Source organism: Chiloscyllium plagiosum, unplaced genomic scaffold (genome assembly GCF_037043375.1).
Source record: "Chiloscyllium plagiosum isolate Xiang-an unplaced genomic scaffold, Cpla_swu_hap1 HiC_scaffold_19, whole genome shotgun sequence".
NCBI classification, from domain to species: Eukaryota; Metazoa; Chordata; class Chondrichthyes; order Orectolobiformes; family Hemiscylliidae; genus Chiloscyllium; species Chiloscyllium plagiosum.
The window spans coordinates 46243648-46262398 of NW_028270157.1; the positions used below are offsets into that span (position 1 = coordinate 46243648).

Below are 18751 nucleotides of genomic sequence, written 5' to 3' on the forward strand. Positions count from 1 at the left end.
CTGGAATACTCTGCCCCGAGTGGGGCCCCTGCGTGCACTATGCCCAAGCTGCACATAAGTACGACCTTTGCACCGATCTCACAAATCGATTTTTTTTTTAATCGGCTCCCCTTTTTGCAGTGAAATTGTTTTATGTTTCTGATAAACTGACACAAGGCCATCAGTTAATGCTGTTTTTTCACATTAAAGTCAGAAGGCCTTGCACGCAATCTGTACGCTGTTAGTCCCACTCCTTTTCCGCTTTAAACTTCTCAGTTCGCTCGGCCCCTGGATCTTGCCGAGAGATTTACACATTTGGTTCTTTTGAAATTAACTTGATAAACAAATCTTCTGACTAACAGTTGCCCCATGTTCTCTTACCTACCTTTCCAATCCCTCGGGCAATGTATCCATAAACGATGAACTGTGACCTGACAGGATTGAAACTTCCAGCCAATCAAATCGCTCTGTTCCACTGTAACAATTCTGGGGATTTCTCTGGTGTCACTGGGGTCGAGGAACTCTTCTGGGAGATGTGTGTCAGAGGCTCTCACAATCCCTGAGTGGCTAAAGTATTCAGTAATTACCGGGTCATTTACATTTCCAATAGACAATTCTTCTCTGGGAACTCTCGAGTTAGATTCACTAGCTTCAGAGGGTTTTGCGATCATGAGCCCAACTGTTAGCCAGGAAGGTTACAGTGTTAAAATCCTGGACAACTGTAAAGAAATGGAGAAAGTGAGGACTGCAGATGCTGGAGATCGGAGTCGAAAAGTATGGCGCTGGAAAAGCATAGCAGGTCAGGCAGCTTCTGAGGAGTAGGAGAATCGATGTTTTGGACATGCTTTTCAATAACTGTAAATAGAATCGCTTGCCTAAAGACACCTGAACTGGGGGAAAAGCATCTGTTGAAGGTGCCATCCAGCTCAAACATCTCCAATAGCCAAGTACAAAGAGCATGCAAAGACTTGTGCATTCCATGTACTTGCCTCTTCAAATGTCACCTTTCTCACTTGTGGCAGAGTGTGCACTTCCACCACTGGACTGTTTAGTCACCTTGGGACTCAGAACTCTGGAGTGGAATAAAGTCCTACAAAGAGGAAAAGGGCATTGTAGATGTTGGCAGAGACACTCTGAAGTTTCCATCCAACAATAACTACCCTGTTGATTGGGTTGACCTAGCACTGCAATGCACTGACTTTGTGCTTGAGCATGTAGTGCACCACCCAGTGATGGAATTGGTGATAACTACAGCCAGGAATGTGTGTACTCACACTACAGCTTTTCCTTCCATTGGCCACCATTGTGAGGTAGTTAAACATCTTATGGTTCTTGGTATGTGGAAGTGATGAAGGTTGTAACAATTGCATCCATCTCCTCCCAGTCAGCTTTCACCACCGTAGTAAGTGGCATCCAGCTGAGTTGTTGTTTACAGAGAGTGGAGGGGGAAAGAACAGCTAGGAGAGCACTTGAGAAATGTGCGGCTTGAAGGTTTGAAAATGAACAAGGTGGAGTTGTGTTTTATTGTAAGTTCTTGCAGCTGGCAGACGGTTCTTCTGGGATCTTCTTTGGGTAGATTTGCTGCCAGCAACTCGTCTTAAAAGCCTAGTCTACAGGGCCTACCAGTATTAAGTTGTGAAGGACTAAGCACTAATAAATCTTTGGTACAAGAGAAATGTGCTTGAGTAACGAGGTAGCTTATTATATAATAGTAAGATAACAGGGTACATTAACTTAAGATGGGTTAACTACATTAACACTGGATAGGAAACATTGTTATCTCTTTAGAGGTAGTAACCAGGTCTGTTCTACATGGCTATAGATTGTAGAATTGACTAACAACCAGCAAAAAAGCTAGAACAACTGGTTGGGCCAAAGGGCCTGTTTCCGCACTGTAGGGAATTTAATCTAATCTAATCGAAAAAAAACTGACTAGCTCTGTCCAGAGACAGTAATTCATATATCAGTGGACAGAGCTATTCCAAAGCTTCTAAGGTACCCTTACATGTCAAATGCCTTATGAAACAAACACCAGCTGGACCTCAAGGGGAGAGGAAGGAGAATATTAGTGAGAAACTGAGCAAAGAAAAAATGAGTATTGTGCACTGAGGTAAGTTGAGAAGTCTACCTGTGTCAAATTGTGATACTAAATAGCCAGCATTTAACAACACTAAATCACAATTCATATCCAAAGCAAAAATAAAGAAGCATTCCATAAATTCTGCTGCAACATTCTGCTCTGTCAGTAATAGTTAACAAAATTGTAATTTGGCCTCTGAATTCTCAATGCTGCTATTGGCCATCAGTCTACATTGCGGTTTGTTTCTGAGTTGTCATCATTTTGAGGATGCACACAATTTTGAAGCTGTGGTATTGAAATAAATGAGTCCCTCTTCCTGTCAATTCACAGCTCCTCCATCACCAGCATGAACACAAGCACACTTGTGTGTTTCTGAATTACATGTATACAACTATTGGAAGTGTTTTAATTTTGAAGTGGTTCATAAGGTCAGGTTTATTTGATGAACACTTTTGTATCCCAAAATATCCTGGGAATTACTTGTACATACCAGTCTTGAATTGACTCAAAATTGCGAGGAAACATCTTAGTAATATACAGTTTTATTTTGTGAAAATGCAAAATTAACATTCCAGTTTGCCTGTATGAATCTTTATTGACCACTTTGTTGGCACTTTCTAGCTTGTGACAACAAACTTAAGTAGTTATTCTAACATTTGTTGATATCTGCCATACATATCAAGCTTAAACATGTACAGTAAGGTCTATTTCAAACAAAATAAGACACTTTAAAAGTGGTTTCCCAGATTTAGAGATTTATAAATACTCCCAGTACCACTTGAAAGCGAGTTTTGAAATATGACACAGCAAATCAATAAGTGGTTGGAGAGTTTGTAGAGGTGAGAGAACTTTAGATGCCTGGGACACTGGGACATGTTTTGGATGTGACCTGAAGAGGTCAGGCATGATGCAATTTGCTATTGCTATTGGAGTAAGTTTAAACTAACTCAGAGGTGTATGAACAGGAGGTCACATTCTCGAGGAATACCTCTACATGATTCATAGAGACAGATAGTATTGGAATAAGAAATAGTAACTTACTAGATTGGGTCAGGGTAAGACTGAATACCATACGATCTAAGTTAGGATTATTATGCAAGTATGTGAAAGAATGGAATATTTTAAGTAAGAGTGGTGAGGCTTACATCTGCAGTTGAAGATAGCTATGTGGAAATAGAGACAAGGCACAAAGAGCACAGAACTGAGAATGAAATGGCCTAGATATAAGATGCTCAGGAAATAGGGAAATAAAGAAAGGTGGGAAGGTGCGTAGAGGGAGGATATCTTTGAGTGGTCATAGATAGAATATATTTCATTAGAGCAAAGAAACAATGTAGGTACCTTATATTAATGTAAGTATTCTACTATCTGCCAAATATGAGAAAAGTATAGTTGTACAAATTTGGGAGGACATTACAAAAGTGTAATAGTTATAGAGTAATTGTAATGGGAAACATTAGCTGTGTTATTATAGACTGGGCTGGTGTTTATGTAACTGGCAAAGAGGGTCATGAGTTTAATAAATCCATTCAGGAAAATTTCTACATTGGTATATTTCTGATCAAATCATCAGCAGGGGAACATTTAGGGGCAGTGATCACAGCTTCATAAGGTTCAGATTGGCTTTGAAAAGAGCAAGAAACAATCCAGAGTAAAATTAATTAATTGGGGGAGGACCAACTTCAATGAAGTAAGAATGGATCCCGTCTAGGTTAATGAGAATTAAAGAGCAGCTGGTAAAATTGTAACTAAACAATTTTTTTAAAACAGAAGATAATTCAGGTACATTTGAGGTACATTTTCCTGATGAGTGAATATAGGATAAAAGATTCAGAGTTCCCTGAATGATTAAAACGATGTAGAGTAAGGTGAATTAGATTATGGTGAGTATAACATATCTCGGGTGGATTATGCAATTGGGAACCAGGCTGCATATATTAAAGATTCTGATAGGAAATGAAAAATAGAGAAGCAAAAAGTCGATTATAGGAAAAGTCTTGAAATGAAAATTGCACAAAAAAGCTTTCTATAGATATTTAAATAGCAAAAGGCAGAATGGGGTCAGAATGTGTTTGCATGCAGAAGTTGAGAATTCCATTTCCCAGCAGGCCTAGCTGCCCAATGTTGACTCAGCCCACTGATTTGTTTAAACAATTAAAAGACCATCCAGGTCATTGGAAGTGTGAGGTAAACTGGGACTCATGGGAGTCTATGGGCCTATAAAATAAGAGTCTCGTACAACTTTGAGGGACGTTCCAAATCTGGTTAGCAATGAATTTGGAGAAAAATAACAGAAGCTAGAAATAATTAAGAAAACACAAGAAGTTATATGAACCAGGAGACTTTGCCTGAGAAACTAAGCAATTGAAGACAGTTGATCAAGGAATCAAAGGAACTGCTGCTGGCCATGGGGTTATGGTAATTAATTTCTGAGAATCCTGTGGAGTTGAGAAGCAGCTGGAGGTTAGCCATTTGATTAGTTAACAGCAGGCCATCCTGCCCAAATTGTGGCAGCTGTTTCACGTCAAGACAAGCAATAGCTCTGAGTCATGTAGTGAGCCACTGAAGTGGGAATGAATTCACCCTTGACACTTTCACCAGGAGGATTTGGTGTGGAAATTCTAGCATCTCGTTAAATCTGACCCATGGACATGAAAGAACAGCATTTTTATTGCTGAAAGAAGACACAATTTTGCCAAGGCCTTTCATCTTGCACTCATCAGGATAATTTGCAAGGATTTCAGTTCAAGGGGAAGGCCAATGTTTATACTGAATGAGAGTGTTGACTGTTTGGCAAGTGAACTCCTGACTGGTAGAGGTGATGCTATGGAGAATGCACTGGTTAAATATGATTGACAGTTAATTGTAAGGCTTTGATTAATTTTTTGAATTGATTGTCAGTGTAATTAAACATTATCCACCAAATGTTTGCCAATTGTGCTATCATATACAATGTTGGATAATGTGTTACAGGATTCCATATCCAGGCTGTTTGTGTACAGTCATTTCCTTGTTGTGAACAATCAAAGAGGTAAGCTGTTTAATATGATGTATTAGTGTTTGAGATGTATTACCTATGTACCTGGTACAGCACTGGCACCAAAATTCATATCACATTACTCATTTGTGTAATAGACAGAATGTCTGATTGACTTGACATCAGCATCTTGTTTGTGGCAAATGCCGGTTGTCTTACATCTACTGCAGCAGCTCAGTCTGGGTTCTGTCAGTGTCATTCAGCTCCTGAACCTTATGAAAATCTTGGTTCAAACATGAATAGAAGTGTTGAATTCCAGAGGTGAGGTATGATTGACGGACCTTGGGATCATGGCTGCATTTGATTAACTGTCTCATCAAAGAGTTTTGTTAAACTGGTGTCAAAGGGTACTGGGGGAAAGCTCTCCACTGATTGGAGTTGTTCCTGGCACAGAGGAAGATGGTTGAAATTATTGGAGATGGTTCATCTCAGCTCCAGGACAATCCTACAGGAGTTTCTCAGGATAGTGTACTAGGCCCAACCATCTTCAGCTGCTTCATCAATGACCTTCCCTTCATTATAAAGGTCAGAAGTGGGGATGTTCACCAATGAGTGCACAATGTTCAGCACCATTTATGACTCCTCAGCCACTGAAGCAGCCCATGCTAAAACACAACAATATCTGGACAATACCCAGGCCTGGGCTGACACTTAAGTCTTAATAAACATGGAACACACATCAGAAATATCTATCTTGTTATAGGGCTGCAGCAAGAAAAAGGCCCTTCAGCCCATCGTGAGTATTCATCATCAACACCTATCTTCTTTAGTCTGTTTTCCAAAACTTGGCCTGTTGCCTTTTATGCCATAGCATAGCAAGTAATCATTCAAACACTGAATTGTTGTGATGATTCCTGCCTCTTTCACACTTTCAGGCAGTAATTTCCAGATATCCATCACCCATCTGGTGCAAAAATCCCTTCTTAACCTATTGCCCTTGACTTTAAATCAATGCCCCTTAGTTATGGACCCTCTATTGGCAGGAACATCATCATTTCCAATAAAAGAGAACTGAAGAATTATCCCTTAATATTCAGTGGCATAACCATCTCTGGATTCTCTGCTATCAAAATCCTGCGAATTACCATTGACCAAAAAACTGAACTGGGCAAAAGTGAGGACTGCAGATGCTGGAAATCAGAGTCAAGATTAGAGTGCTGCTGGAAAAGCACAACCTGTCAGGCAGCATTCGAGGAGCAGGAAAATCGCCGTTTCAGGTAAAAGCACTTCATCAGGACTGAAGACAGGGAGCCTCCAGCGTGGAGAGATAAATGGGAGGGGGGTAGGGCTGAGGGCTTTTGCCCGAAACATTGATTTTCCTGCTCCTTGGATGCTGCCTGACAGGTTATGCTTTTCCAGCAGCACTCTAATCTTGACTCTGATTTCCAGCATCTGCAGTCCTCACTTTTGCCTAGTTGATTTTAACCTTATTTCGAATCCTCTTGCAAGGATGCCTACCTTGAAGTTCTCCTCCTTTCTCCATAAGAATCTGTGAGTGTCTTTCTCTTCAATCCCCAGGTCATCTTCTCTGACTCTTTGCTACCTTTTCCCCAGCCCCACTCCCCTCCCATTTATCTCTCCACCCTGGAGGCTCCCTGCCTTCAGTCCTGATGAAAGGCTTTCGCCCAAAATATCGATTTTCCTCGGATGCTGCCTGAGCTGCTGTGCTTTTCCAGCAGCAGTCTAATCTTGACAAAAAACTGAACTGGTCTAGCCAGATAAATACAATGGTTACAAGAACAGGTCAAATGCTAGGAACTCTGCAGTGAATAATTCACCTTCCAACTTCCCAAAACCTGTCCATCCTTTACAAGGCACAAGTCAGGATTTTGTTGGAGTACTCACCATTTTTTTTCGATTCATGCAGTTCTGAAGAAAGTTAACACCATCAAGTGTCAAGATTGGCACCACATTCGCAGACATTCAGTCCCTCTAAGATTTGTAGCTCAGGTTGAGGTTCTGGATGTAGGCTTGCTCGCTGAGCTGGAAAGGTCATGTTCAGATGTTTCGTCAACCTACTAGGTAACAACTTCAGTGAGCCTCCGGATAAAGCATTGCTGATGATTCCTGCTTTCTATTTATACATTTGAGTTTCTTTGGGTTGGTGATGTCATTTCCTGTGGTGACTGCCAGACTACTCAGACCCCTTGGCATCATGGTAGCCCACAAACCCACCAACACATTAAAACAGCAGCTAATAAACTTGAAAGATCCTATACAGACAACAAGCAAAACTAATGTCATTTACAAAATACCGTGCAAGGACTGTAACAAACACTACATTGGACAAACAGGAAAAAAACTAGCTACCAGACTACATGAACACCAACTACCCACAAAACGGCATGACCCTCTTTCATTAATATCCTTACATACAGACGAGGAAAGACACCACTTCGACTAGGACAACACATCCATCCTAGGACAAGCCAACAGAGACACCTAGAAGCACGGCATTCCAACCAGAACTCTATCAACAAACACATTGACTTGGACCTGATTTACCACTCCCTGAGATAAAGAACAGGAAATGACTTCACAATAGGAAATGACATCACCAACGCAAACACATAAATAGAAAGCAGGAATCATCACCAGGAACAGCATGGTGGCACAGTGGTTAGCACTGCTGCCTCACAGCGCTAGAGACCTGGGTTCAATTCCCGCCTCAGGCAACTGACTGTGTGGAGTTTGCACATTCTCCCCGTGTCTGCATGGGTTTCCTCCGGGTGCTCTGGTTTCCTCCCACACTCCAAACATGTGCAGGTTAAGTGAATTGGCCATGCTAAATTGCCCGTAGTGTTAGGTGAAGGGGTAAATGTAGGGGAATGGGTCTGGGTGGGTTGCGCTTCGGGCGGGTCGGTGTGGACTTGTTGGGCCAAAGGGCCTATTTCCACACTGTAAGTAATCTAATTTAAAAAAAACAATACTTCAACCGGAGGCTCACTGAAGATGGTACCTAGTATGGTGACGAAACATTTGAACATGAACCTTCCAGCTCAGCGAGCAAACCTACATGCAGATTCAGTCCCTCCACTACAAATCCTCAGCAGCAGCAGCAATGTCCACCATCAACAAGAGACACTGCAGAAATTCACCAAGATCCCTTAGAGATCAACTTGCAAAACTATAACTACTTCAATGCAAAAGGACAAGAGCAGCAAATACAAAACACTACCGCTGCAATTTTCCTTTCAAGCCACCCACCATCCTGACTTGCAAATATACTGCTCTTCCTTCAGTATTGCTAAGTTGAAATCCTGGAATTCCCTCTGTAACAGCATGGCAGTTGTACCTGTATCAAATGAACTGCAGGAGTTCAAGAAAGCAGCTCGCTATTACCTCTCAAGAACAACTAGAGCTGGGCAATAAATACTGGCCCAGTCAATGAAGCCCACATCCCATTAATGAATAAAAACAAGAATGCAGTATACCCATATCAACTCAACAAATACGTGCCAGCAATTTGCTTAGCGATCTCTCAGGGTAATGTCTTACCCAATCAGAGTTAACCTGCCTGGTTTAAAACTGACAGATAGTGTCATCATAGCTGGCACATTCTGCATGGTAACTCCTCTACCAATCAGAGTCCATTTGTTAACCAATCAGCATTTCCTTCTCATACATATAGAAGTTAGTTTCCCCTTAAATTAGTCCTCTTCTCAATTGTCTTCATAATTACAAGATGAAAGCCTCAACAAAACATGGCTGTTTACAGCAATACAAAAGCGTTATTACAGAGTGAATAATTTGGATCTGGGATGCATTGCCTGAGAGTCTGGTAGAGGAACATTCTGGTGGAGGAAAATTCAATTGAGGAATTGAGATTGAGAGCAAACTGGATAATTATTTGAAAATATTTGCAGGCTTCCAGGGAAATTGCAGGGAATGGAACGAGGAGTGTTGCTATTGCAGAGGGTTGGCATGGATATGATGGAAAGAATGGTCTCTTCTCTGTACTTAATTTATGTAAATTGGAGCCTCAATGTTTGGGCCACCAAATGTTTTTAATCAGTTGATCAGTTTGCATATGTACCAACAATCATTGCATTTCACAGTAATCCATTCTGCATGAAAATATTAAGAAAACTGACAACTACTACTTCCTTCTCTTTTTAATGTTATACTTTTCTTTATTTAATACTTTCTCCCCAGTTTGTTGCTATGTAATAATAAGTCCTCCATCTCTGACAACTAAGTCTAATTTACTTAGCACCCACCTTCCTGTTGTATAATTCAAGCAATTAGTCACGAAAGAATTGAGCTAGCGAAGTTAACACAGAACTATTTAATGTAACAGAATTAGCAAGAGTGCATTTCTCACATAATGATCATATCCTATCCCTCAGATGGCATGCTTTGTTGAGAGTCTCTTGCAGCGATAAATGTGCAGAAAGATTTGAGTGCTCTCTGTTACTGATTCTCAGAAAGTCACAATCTCCTGTTGAACCACTTCCATTAAAATCTGCAGTTTGAGAGTGAAAATATCTGAAAAGCAAGTAGATACAGTCTAATATTGAAGAACTAGAACCTGTAAAAGTCAAATAGATTAAAGCATATTGAAAGAAATTTTCATCAAATAAACATATCAGAATATTGAAGTTAATGATGGTTCTTTCCATTAAGTGGAGTATCAATGAGCCCAATTGCTTCTTTAAATGATAATCTGATAGATTGTGGATGTGTGGTAGTGTAATGATTTGGAGTCACAGAGGTGTACAGCACGGAAACCGACCCTTTGGTCCAACCCGTCCATGCCGACTAGATATCCCAACCCAATCTAGACCCACCTACCAGCACCCAGCCCATATCCCTCTAAACCCTTCCTATTCACATAACCGACCAGATGCCTTTTAAATGCTGTAATTGTACCAGCCTCCACCACTTCCTCTGGCAGCTCATTCCATACATGTACCACCCACTGCATGAAAATGTTGCCCCTTGGGTCTCTTTTATATCTTTCCCCTCTCACCCTAAACCTATGCCCTCTAGTTCTGGACTCCCTAACCCCAGGAAAAAGATTTTGTCTATTTATCCTATCCATGCCCCTCATGATTTTGTAAATCTCTAGAAGGTCACCCCTCAGCCTCCATCGCTTCAGGGAAAACAGCTCTAGCCCATTCAACCTCTCCCAATAGCTCAAATCCTCCAACCCTGGCAACATCCTTGTAAATCTTTTCTGAACCCTTTCAAGTTTCACAACATCTTTCCAATAGGAAGGAGACCAGAATTGCATGCAATATTCCAACAGTGGTCTAACCAATGTCCTGTACAGCCACAACATGACCTCCCAACTCCTGTACTCAATACTCTGACCGATAAAGGAAAATATACCAAACTATCCTATCTATCTGCGACTCCACTCTCAAGGAGCTATGAACCTGCACTCAAGGTCTCTTTGTTTAGCACCACTCCCTAGGACCTTACCATTAAGTGTATAAGTTCTGATAAGATTTGCTTTCTCAAAATGCAGCACCTCACATTTATCTGAATTCAACTCCATCTGCCAGTTCTCAGCTCAATAGCCCGTCTGATCAAGATCCTGTTGTAATCTGAGGTAACCTTCTTTGCTGTCCACTACACCTGCAAGTTTGGTGTCATCTGCAAACTTACTCAGCATTCCTCTTATGCTCACACCCAAATCATTTATATAAATGACGAAAAGTGCCACCGATCCTTGTGGCACTCCACTGGTCACTGGCCTCCAGTCTGAAAAACAACCCTCCACCACCACCTCTGTCTTCTACCGTTGAGCCAGTTCTGTATCCAAATGGCTAGTTCTCCCTGTATTCTGTGAGATCTAACCTTGCTCATCAGTCTCCCATGGGGAACCTTGATGAACGCCTTACTGAAGTCCATATAGATGACATCTACCGCTCTGCCCTCATCAATCTTCTTTGTTACTTCTTCAAAAACTTCTATCAAGTTTGTGAGACATGATTTCCCACGCACAAAACCATATTGACTATCAGTCAATCAATCCTTGCCTTTCCAAATACATGTACATCCTGTCCCTCAGGCTGCCCTCCAACAACTTGCCCACCACTGACGTCAGGCTCATTGGTCTATAGTTCCCTGGCTTGTCCTTACCACCCTTCTTAAACAGTGGCAGCACATTAGCTAACCTCCAGTCTTCTGGCACCTCACCTGTGACTATCAATGATGCAAATATCTCAGCAAGAGGCCCAGCATTCACTTCCCTAGCTTCCCACAGAGTTCTCGGGTACACCTGATCAGGTCCTGGGCATTTATCCACTTGTATGCATTTCAAGACATCCATCACTTCCCCTTCTGTAATCTGAACATTTTTCATGATATCACCATCTATTTCCCTACATTCTATATCTTCCATGTCCTTTTCCATCATAAATACTAATGCAAAATACTCATTTAGTGTCTCCCCTATTTTCTGTGGCTCCACACAGAGGCCGCCTTACTGATCGTTGAGGGGCCCTACTCTCTCCCTAGTTACCCTTTTGTCCTTAATGTATTTGTAAGTAAACACCCTTTGGATTCTCCTTAATTCTGTTTGCCTTTTTGCCCTCCTGATTTCCCTCTTAAGAACACTCTTACTGCCTTTATACTCTTCTAAGGATTCACTTGATCTTTCTTGTCTATACCTGACATATTTAGATTTAGATTACTTACAGTGTGGAAACAGGCCCTTCAGTCCAACAAGTTCATGCCGATCCTCTGAAGAGCAACCCACCCAGAGCCATTCCCCTACATTTGCCACTTCACCTACCACTACGGGCAATTTAGCATGGCCAATTCACCTAACCTGCACACTTTTGGACTGTGGGAGGAAACCGGAGCACCTGGAGGAAACCCACACAGACACGGGGAGAATGTGCAAACTCCACACAGACAGTTGCCTGAGGTGGGAATTGAACCCGGGTCTCTGGCGCTGTGAGGCAGCGGTGCTAACCACCGTGCCGCCATATGCTTCCTTCTTTTTCTTAAGCAAACCCTCAATTTCTTTAGTTATCCAGCATTCCCTATACCTACGAGCCTTTCCTTTCACCCTGACAGGAATATACTTTCTCTGGATTCTTGTTATCTCATTTCTGAAGGCTTCCCATTTTCCAGCCGTCCCTTTACCTGCGAACGTTTGCCCCAATCTGATTTTGAAAGTTCTTGCCTAATACCGTCAAAATTAGCCTTTCTCCAATTTAGAACTTCAACTTTTAGATCTGGTCAATCCTTTTCCATCATTTTAAATCTAATAGAATTATGGTCGCTGGCCCCAAAGTGCTCCCACATTGACACTTCAGTCACTGCCATGCCTTGTTTCCCAAGAGTCGGTCAAGTTTTGCATCTTCTCTTCACTTACTGAATCAGAAAAATTTCTTGTACACACTTAACAAATTCCTCTCCATCTAAACCCTTAACACAATGGCAGTCCCAGTCTATGTTTGGAAAGTTAAAATTCCCTACCATAACCACCCTATTATTCTTACAGATAGCTGAGACCTCCTTACAAATTTGTTTCTCAATTTCCCTCTGACTTTTAGGCGGTCTATAATACAATCCTAATAAGGTGATCATCCCTTTCTTATTTCTCAGTTCCACCCAAATAACTTCCCTGGATGTATTTCCGGGAATATCCTCCCTCAGCACAGCTGTACTGCTATCCCTTATCAAAAACGCAACTCTCCCTCCTCTCGTGCCTCCCTTTCTTCCTTCCTGTAGCATTTGTATCCTGGAACATTAAGCTGCCAGTCCTGCCCATCCCTGAGCCATGTTTCTGTAATTGCTATGATATCCCATTCCCATATTCCTAACCATGCCCTGAGTTCATCTGCCTTCCCTGTTAGGCCTCTTGCATTGAAATAAATGCAGTTTAATTTATTTGTCCTACCTTGTCCCTCCTTCCCTGACTGTTTGACTTGTTTCTGTTCTCAACTGTACCAGTCTCAGATTGATCGCTTTCTTCACTATCTCCCTGGGTCCCACCCCCCCCTACCTTACTAGTTTAAATCCTCCCAAGCAGTTCTAGCAAATTTCCCTGCCAGTATATTAGTCCCCTTCCAATTTAGGTGCAATCCGTCCTTCTTGTACAGGCCACTTCTACCCCAAAAGAGATTTCATTGATCCAAAAATGTGAATCCTTCTCCGATACACCAGCTGCTCAGCCATGCATTAATCTGCTCTATCCTCCTATTCCTGCCCTCACTAGCTCAAGCACCGGGAGTAATCCAGATATTACTACCCTCGAGGACCTCCTTTTTAAATTCCTGCCTAACTCTCTGTAATCTCCCTTCAGAATCTCAACCTTTTCCCTTCCTATGTCATTGGTTCCAATGTATACAATGACCTCCTGCTGGCCCCTCTCCCCCATGAGAATATTCTGCACCTCTCTGAGACATCCTTGATCCTGGCACCAGGGAAACAACACACCATTCTGATTTTTCGCTGCTGGCCACAGAAATGTCTGTCTGTACCTCGGACTAGAGAGTCCCCTAACACAGTTGATCTCTTGGAACCTGACGTACCCCTCGTTGCATTAAAGCCAGTCTCAATACCAGAAACCTGACTGTTCATGCTACGTTCTCCTGAGAATCCATCACTCCCTACATTTTCCAAAACAGCGTACTTGTTTAAAATGGGGATAGCCACAGAAGACTCCTGCCCTAGCTGCCTACCTCTCTTACCTTTCCTGGATTTAACCCATCTATGTGACTGTATCTGTGACTTTTCCCCTTTCCTATAACTGCCATCCATCATATACTGTTGCTGTTGCAAATTCTTCATTGCCTCTCACTGTCTCTCCAACCGATCCATTTGTTCTGATAGGATTTGCAACCATCAGTGTTTATTGCAGATATAATCCACAGTAACATGTAAACTCTCCTTAAACTGCAAGGTTTGTGAAGGTTTGTAGCTCAGGTTAACTCTCCTTAAACTCCCCCATCTGACAAGAAGTGCATATTGTAAATAAATTACATCGACAGTTGCAAGATTGCGTGAAGAAAACAAATTAGTTCGGTAATAAGAACCTGATGAAATCACCTTCACCCAAACCCATTAAATACCGTCTAATTCTAATATACTTTGAAATGGCTGCTCAAGACACACAGTTATAGAGTCATTGAGTCATAGCACGGAAACATACCCTTCAGTTCAACTCATCCATGCCGACCAGATAGCCTAAATTAATCTCATCTCATTTACCAGCATTTGGCCCATATCCCTCTCAACCCTTCCTATTCATATACCCATCCAGATGCCTTTTCATTGTTGTTATTTTACCAGCCTCCACCACTCCGTCTGGCAGTTCATTCCATACATGCACCATCCTCTGCATGGAAAAGTTGCCCCTTAATCCCTTTTAAGTTTTTCTCCTCTCTCCTTAAACCTATGATGTCTAGTTTGGACACCTCACCCCAGGAAAAAGGCCTTGACTATTCACCCTATCCATGCCCCTCATGATATTATAAAACTCTATAAGGTCACTCCTCAGCCTCTGACACTCCAGGGAAAAATAGCCCCAGTCTATTCAGCCCTTCCCGAAAGCTCAAACCCTCCAACCCTGGCAATATCCTTGTAAATCTTTTCTGTAAATGTTTCAAGTTTCACAACATCCTTCTTATAGCAGGGAGACCATAATAGCATACAATATTTCAAAAGTAGCCTCACCAATGTCCTGTACAGCTGCAACATGACCTCCTAAATCTTATATTCAATGCATTAATCAATAAAGGCAAGCATACCAAATGCCTTCTTCATTACCTTATCTACCTGCGACTCCACTTTCAAGGAACTATGAACCTGTACCCAAGGTCTCTTTGTTAAACAACACTCCCCAGGACTTAGCATTGAATATATAAGTCCTGCCCTGATTTGCTCTTCCAAAATGTAGCACCTCACATTTATCTAAATTAAATTCCATCTGCCACTCCTTGGCCCATTGACCCATCTGATCAAGGTGCTGTTATACTCTGAGGTAACCTTCTTCGCTGTCCACTACACCTCCAATTTTGGTGTCATCTGCAAACTTAGTAAACATACTGCCTATGTTCATTTCAAAATAATTTATATGAATGATGAAAAGCAGTGCCAGCACCAATCCTTGTGGCACATTATGGTCACAGTCCTCCAGTCTGGAAAGCAACTTTCAAGCGCCACCCTATGTCTTCTACCTTCAAGCCAGTTCTGTATCTAAATGTCTAGTTCTCCCTCTTTTCCATGTGATCTAACCTTACTAACTAGTCTCCCACAAGGAACCTTATTGAACGCCTTACTAAAGTCCATACTGATCATGTCCTCTGCTCTGCCCTCATCAATCCTCTTCATTACTTCTTCAAAAAACATAATCAAGTTAGTGAGACACGATTTCCCATACACAAAGCCATGTTGACTATCCCTAATCAGTCCTTGCCTTTCCAAACACATGTAAACCCTGTCCCTCAGGTTTCCCTCCAACAACTTGGGGCGGCACGGTGGCACAGTGGTTAGCACTGCTGCCTCACAGCGCCAGAGACCTGGGTTCAATTCCCACCTCAGGTGACTGACTGTGTGGAGTTTGCACATTCTCCCCGTGTCTGCGTGGGTTTCCTCCCACAGTCTAAAGATGTGCAGGGTAGGTGAATTGGCCATGCTAAATTGCCCGTAGAGTTAGGTGAAGGGATAAATGTAGGTGTATGGGTGGGTTGCGCTTTGGCGGGTTGGTGTGGACTTGTTGGGCCGAACGGCCTGTTTCCACACTGTAAGTAATCTAATCTAAAAACTTGCCCACCTCTGATGTCAGACTCACCAGTCTATAGTTCCTTGTTTCTTTTTTACCACCTTCCTTATTACCTTGGCACCATGTTAGCCAACCTCCAGTCTTCTACAGTCACACATCTCTGACAATAAGAATGAATAATAAATGTGGTAGTGTGAGTGCTTCCCACTTTCTGAGAAAATTAGATTAATCTAATGCACTGAAGAAATGTCAGGGCTAAGGCATGGCATATCTAAATTCTTGCATTTGCCACATTCAAGGCATTTTGTACGACTTAACTGAAAAGTGGAAATAGAATGTATCCTGAACAAGATGAAGGACAATATTTTCATTGGCAAAATTTTGATGCTTATGCTAATGCTGTTAAAGTGGTCAGGAAATATAAACTGTGGTATAAACTGTCTTAAATGATTTTGTTACTGGCATTTTTAAATCGTGTCAAGTTTCTTTGGAATACATGAACAGAAGAGATTTTTGTTTGTTCATTCATGGGATGTGGGCGTTGCCCATCCTGACTTGTCCAGAGAGTAGTCAACAGTCAACCACATTTTGTCTAATGTTCTCTGCAGTCATTATCTCTCCAACCTTTTTTACAATTTATTGTATTGAATTTTTAACCTGGACTGGATATACCAAATAAAATTAATCGCTCTGTTTTTGATCTCCCTTCCATGTTTTGTAAAGATCGTAGAACCAAAAAACAATTGTGATTTCTTGCTAGAATGAGACGATGTACAACTCAAAAATAAAACACAGAGTTGTGGGTGCTGGAGATCTGAATCAAAAATAGAAGTTGCTGGAGAAAGGCAGCAGCCAAACCTGTTCAGATTCTCCAACTCACTTGTTAATATTCAACAGCCAATCTATAAACTGGAATAATATCATGTCAGGAGTGCAAGTATTATTTGGTGGAAGATTTGAAACAAAATTGCCAAAATTAAACATGCTTATTTAAGGAGAATTTTTGTTACATGAGTACTGCTGCAGAAATATTTGATAAATCAAGGATGAAGTAAATTAGCCCTATTTGAATTTTCATTTTTTTAGTAATTACAATGAAAAGTTCTATCCTGAATAGATTGAACAGTTTGTCCGTTAGAAATTCTAAACAGCCTTGGTGAAATTATTGGAGGTTAAGAGAGAAAAAGAAACCTCTCAGTATGAGATAAAACATCGAAAAGGAGCTGTTGAAATATATATATATTGAGCACATGAAAACTAAATAGATGACAAAATAGAAAAATTATATTGGACTCAAAATATTAACTTAGGATACTGCCAGATCTGCTCTTATTGTTTGTACTTCAGCTCTCCAGCATCCACAGTAGAGTCATAGAGTGTACAACACGGAGACAGACCTCTCGGTTCAACTCGTCCATGCCGACCAGATATCCTAAATTAATCTAGGCGCATTTGCCAACATTTGGCCTATATCCCTCTGAACGCTTCCTATTCATATAAAGAACCACAAGACTTTTAAATGTTGTCATTGTACCAACCTCTACCACTTCCTCTAGCAGCTTGTTCCATACACACGCCACCAAGAAAATAGCCCAAGCCTATTCCGCCTCTCCCTATAGCTCAAACCCTCCAACCCTGGCAACATCCTTGTAAATCTTTTCTGAACCCTTTCTGTAGCAAGGAGACCAGAATTGCACACAGTATTCCAAAAGTGGCCTAACCAATATCCTGTTGAGCTGCAACATGACATCTCACCTCCTATACTCCTATACATGCATTCCAAATTCCTTCTTCACTATCCTTTTTACCTGTGACTCCACTTTCAAAGAACTATGAACTTGCTTTTGATTTCAGAAATTAAATATTGTTTTAGTAGAAAACAGAAATGTCTTCTCATGATAGTATAATTGGGTTTCTTTTGCAGCCTCACCCAAAGTACAGTTTCAACAACTTGAATTTGCCCTTGTCACATGCATATGTGCATCAAACCTTGGTCTGATATTAAGTATATTCCAGATGCAGCATTATTGAATTGTCCCATTTAATGCTTAATTTTTTAAAGCACGGGATGTTGCAATTTCTTCAAGGTAAAGATGAGTTTCATGATATGCTTAACCCAACCTTGAGTCTTGCCAAATAAGAGACCTGTACTGGAGAGGCAACAGTAAAGGTTATTATGCCTAATTGTCTATCAGTTGGAGTAAATCATTGGAAATTTGCAAGCTTTGCAAATTGACTACATTGACATTCTGAGTCAATTCTTCAATTCCAGTTATACGATGCAACACTTCAGCTAATTTCTCTCCATTTTACACTAAAGTTTATTAAGATTAATTTCTCATAACACTGTGTTTATCAGGTCCTTTGGTTCTTTTATTTTAATTCTATCTCACAGCAAAAACTTGTATTTATATCTCACATTAACATCATAAAATCCCAGGGCACTCCAGAGGAGCATTATAATGCAAAATGTGACACAGAACCACATAACAGTATGTTAGAGTAGGTAATCAAAGATTAGACAACAACGTAGGCCTGAGGGAGTATTTTAAAGGAAGAAAGTGAGCTACATAAATGAAAAGGTGTAAGGATAGAATTGCAGAATTTACCGCCTCGATGGCAGAAAGTGCAGCACTAATGATCGAATGATGAAAAGGGCAGAATTAAAGGAGTGTAAATATCCTGGATAGTTATGGAACTGAAGGAAAGTTCGGAGAAAGGGAGGACTGAGTTGATAGATGTCTTCAGAAACAAAGATGAGAATTTTAAAATTGATGCATTGTTTAACTGAGACAACTTAAGACAGTAAGCACAAAAGTGAAGGTTGAATGGGCTATTTGTATGCATTAGGACAAAAGGCAACATGGATTTGGAATACCTTAAGCTTACAGAGTACAAAACATGGGAGGTCATTCAGGAGTGTACGAAAATAGCCAGATGAGGAGGTATGAATTTACAGTTATTACTT

General features: G+C 41.1%; 2 protein-coding genes across 3 annotated transcripts in view; both read right to left on the reverse strand.

Annotated features, from left to right (window-relative positions):
- The window catches only part of LOC122559599 (uncharacterized), a 121184-nt gene extending 120800 nt beyond the window's left edge, over nucleotides 1–384 (reverse strand). Inside the window, exon 1 of the mRNA XM_043709359.2 lies at nucleotides 365–384. The gene's annotated coding sequence lies outside the window, so the exon portion shown is untranslated. The remainder of the gene's footprint in view (nucleotides 1–364) is intronic.
- Nucleotides 385–6486: 6102 nt separating this feature from the next.
- LOC122559598 (cystine/glutamate transporter-like) overlaps nucleotides 6487–18751 on the reverse strand; it is an 80819-nt gene continuing 68554 nt past the window's right edge. For both annotated transcript variants that reach the window (XR_006314478.2, XM_043709354.2), the window contains exon 12: nucleotides 6487–9584. Coding sequence is in view for 1 of the 2 variants with exons in the window: in XM_043709354.2 (XP_043565289.1) it covers nucleotides 9520–9584 (65 nt within the window). In the remaining variant the exon portion in view is untranslated. The remainder of the gene's footprint in view (nucleotides 9585–18751) is intronic.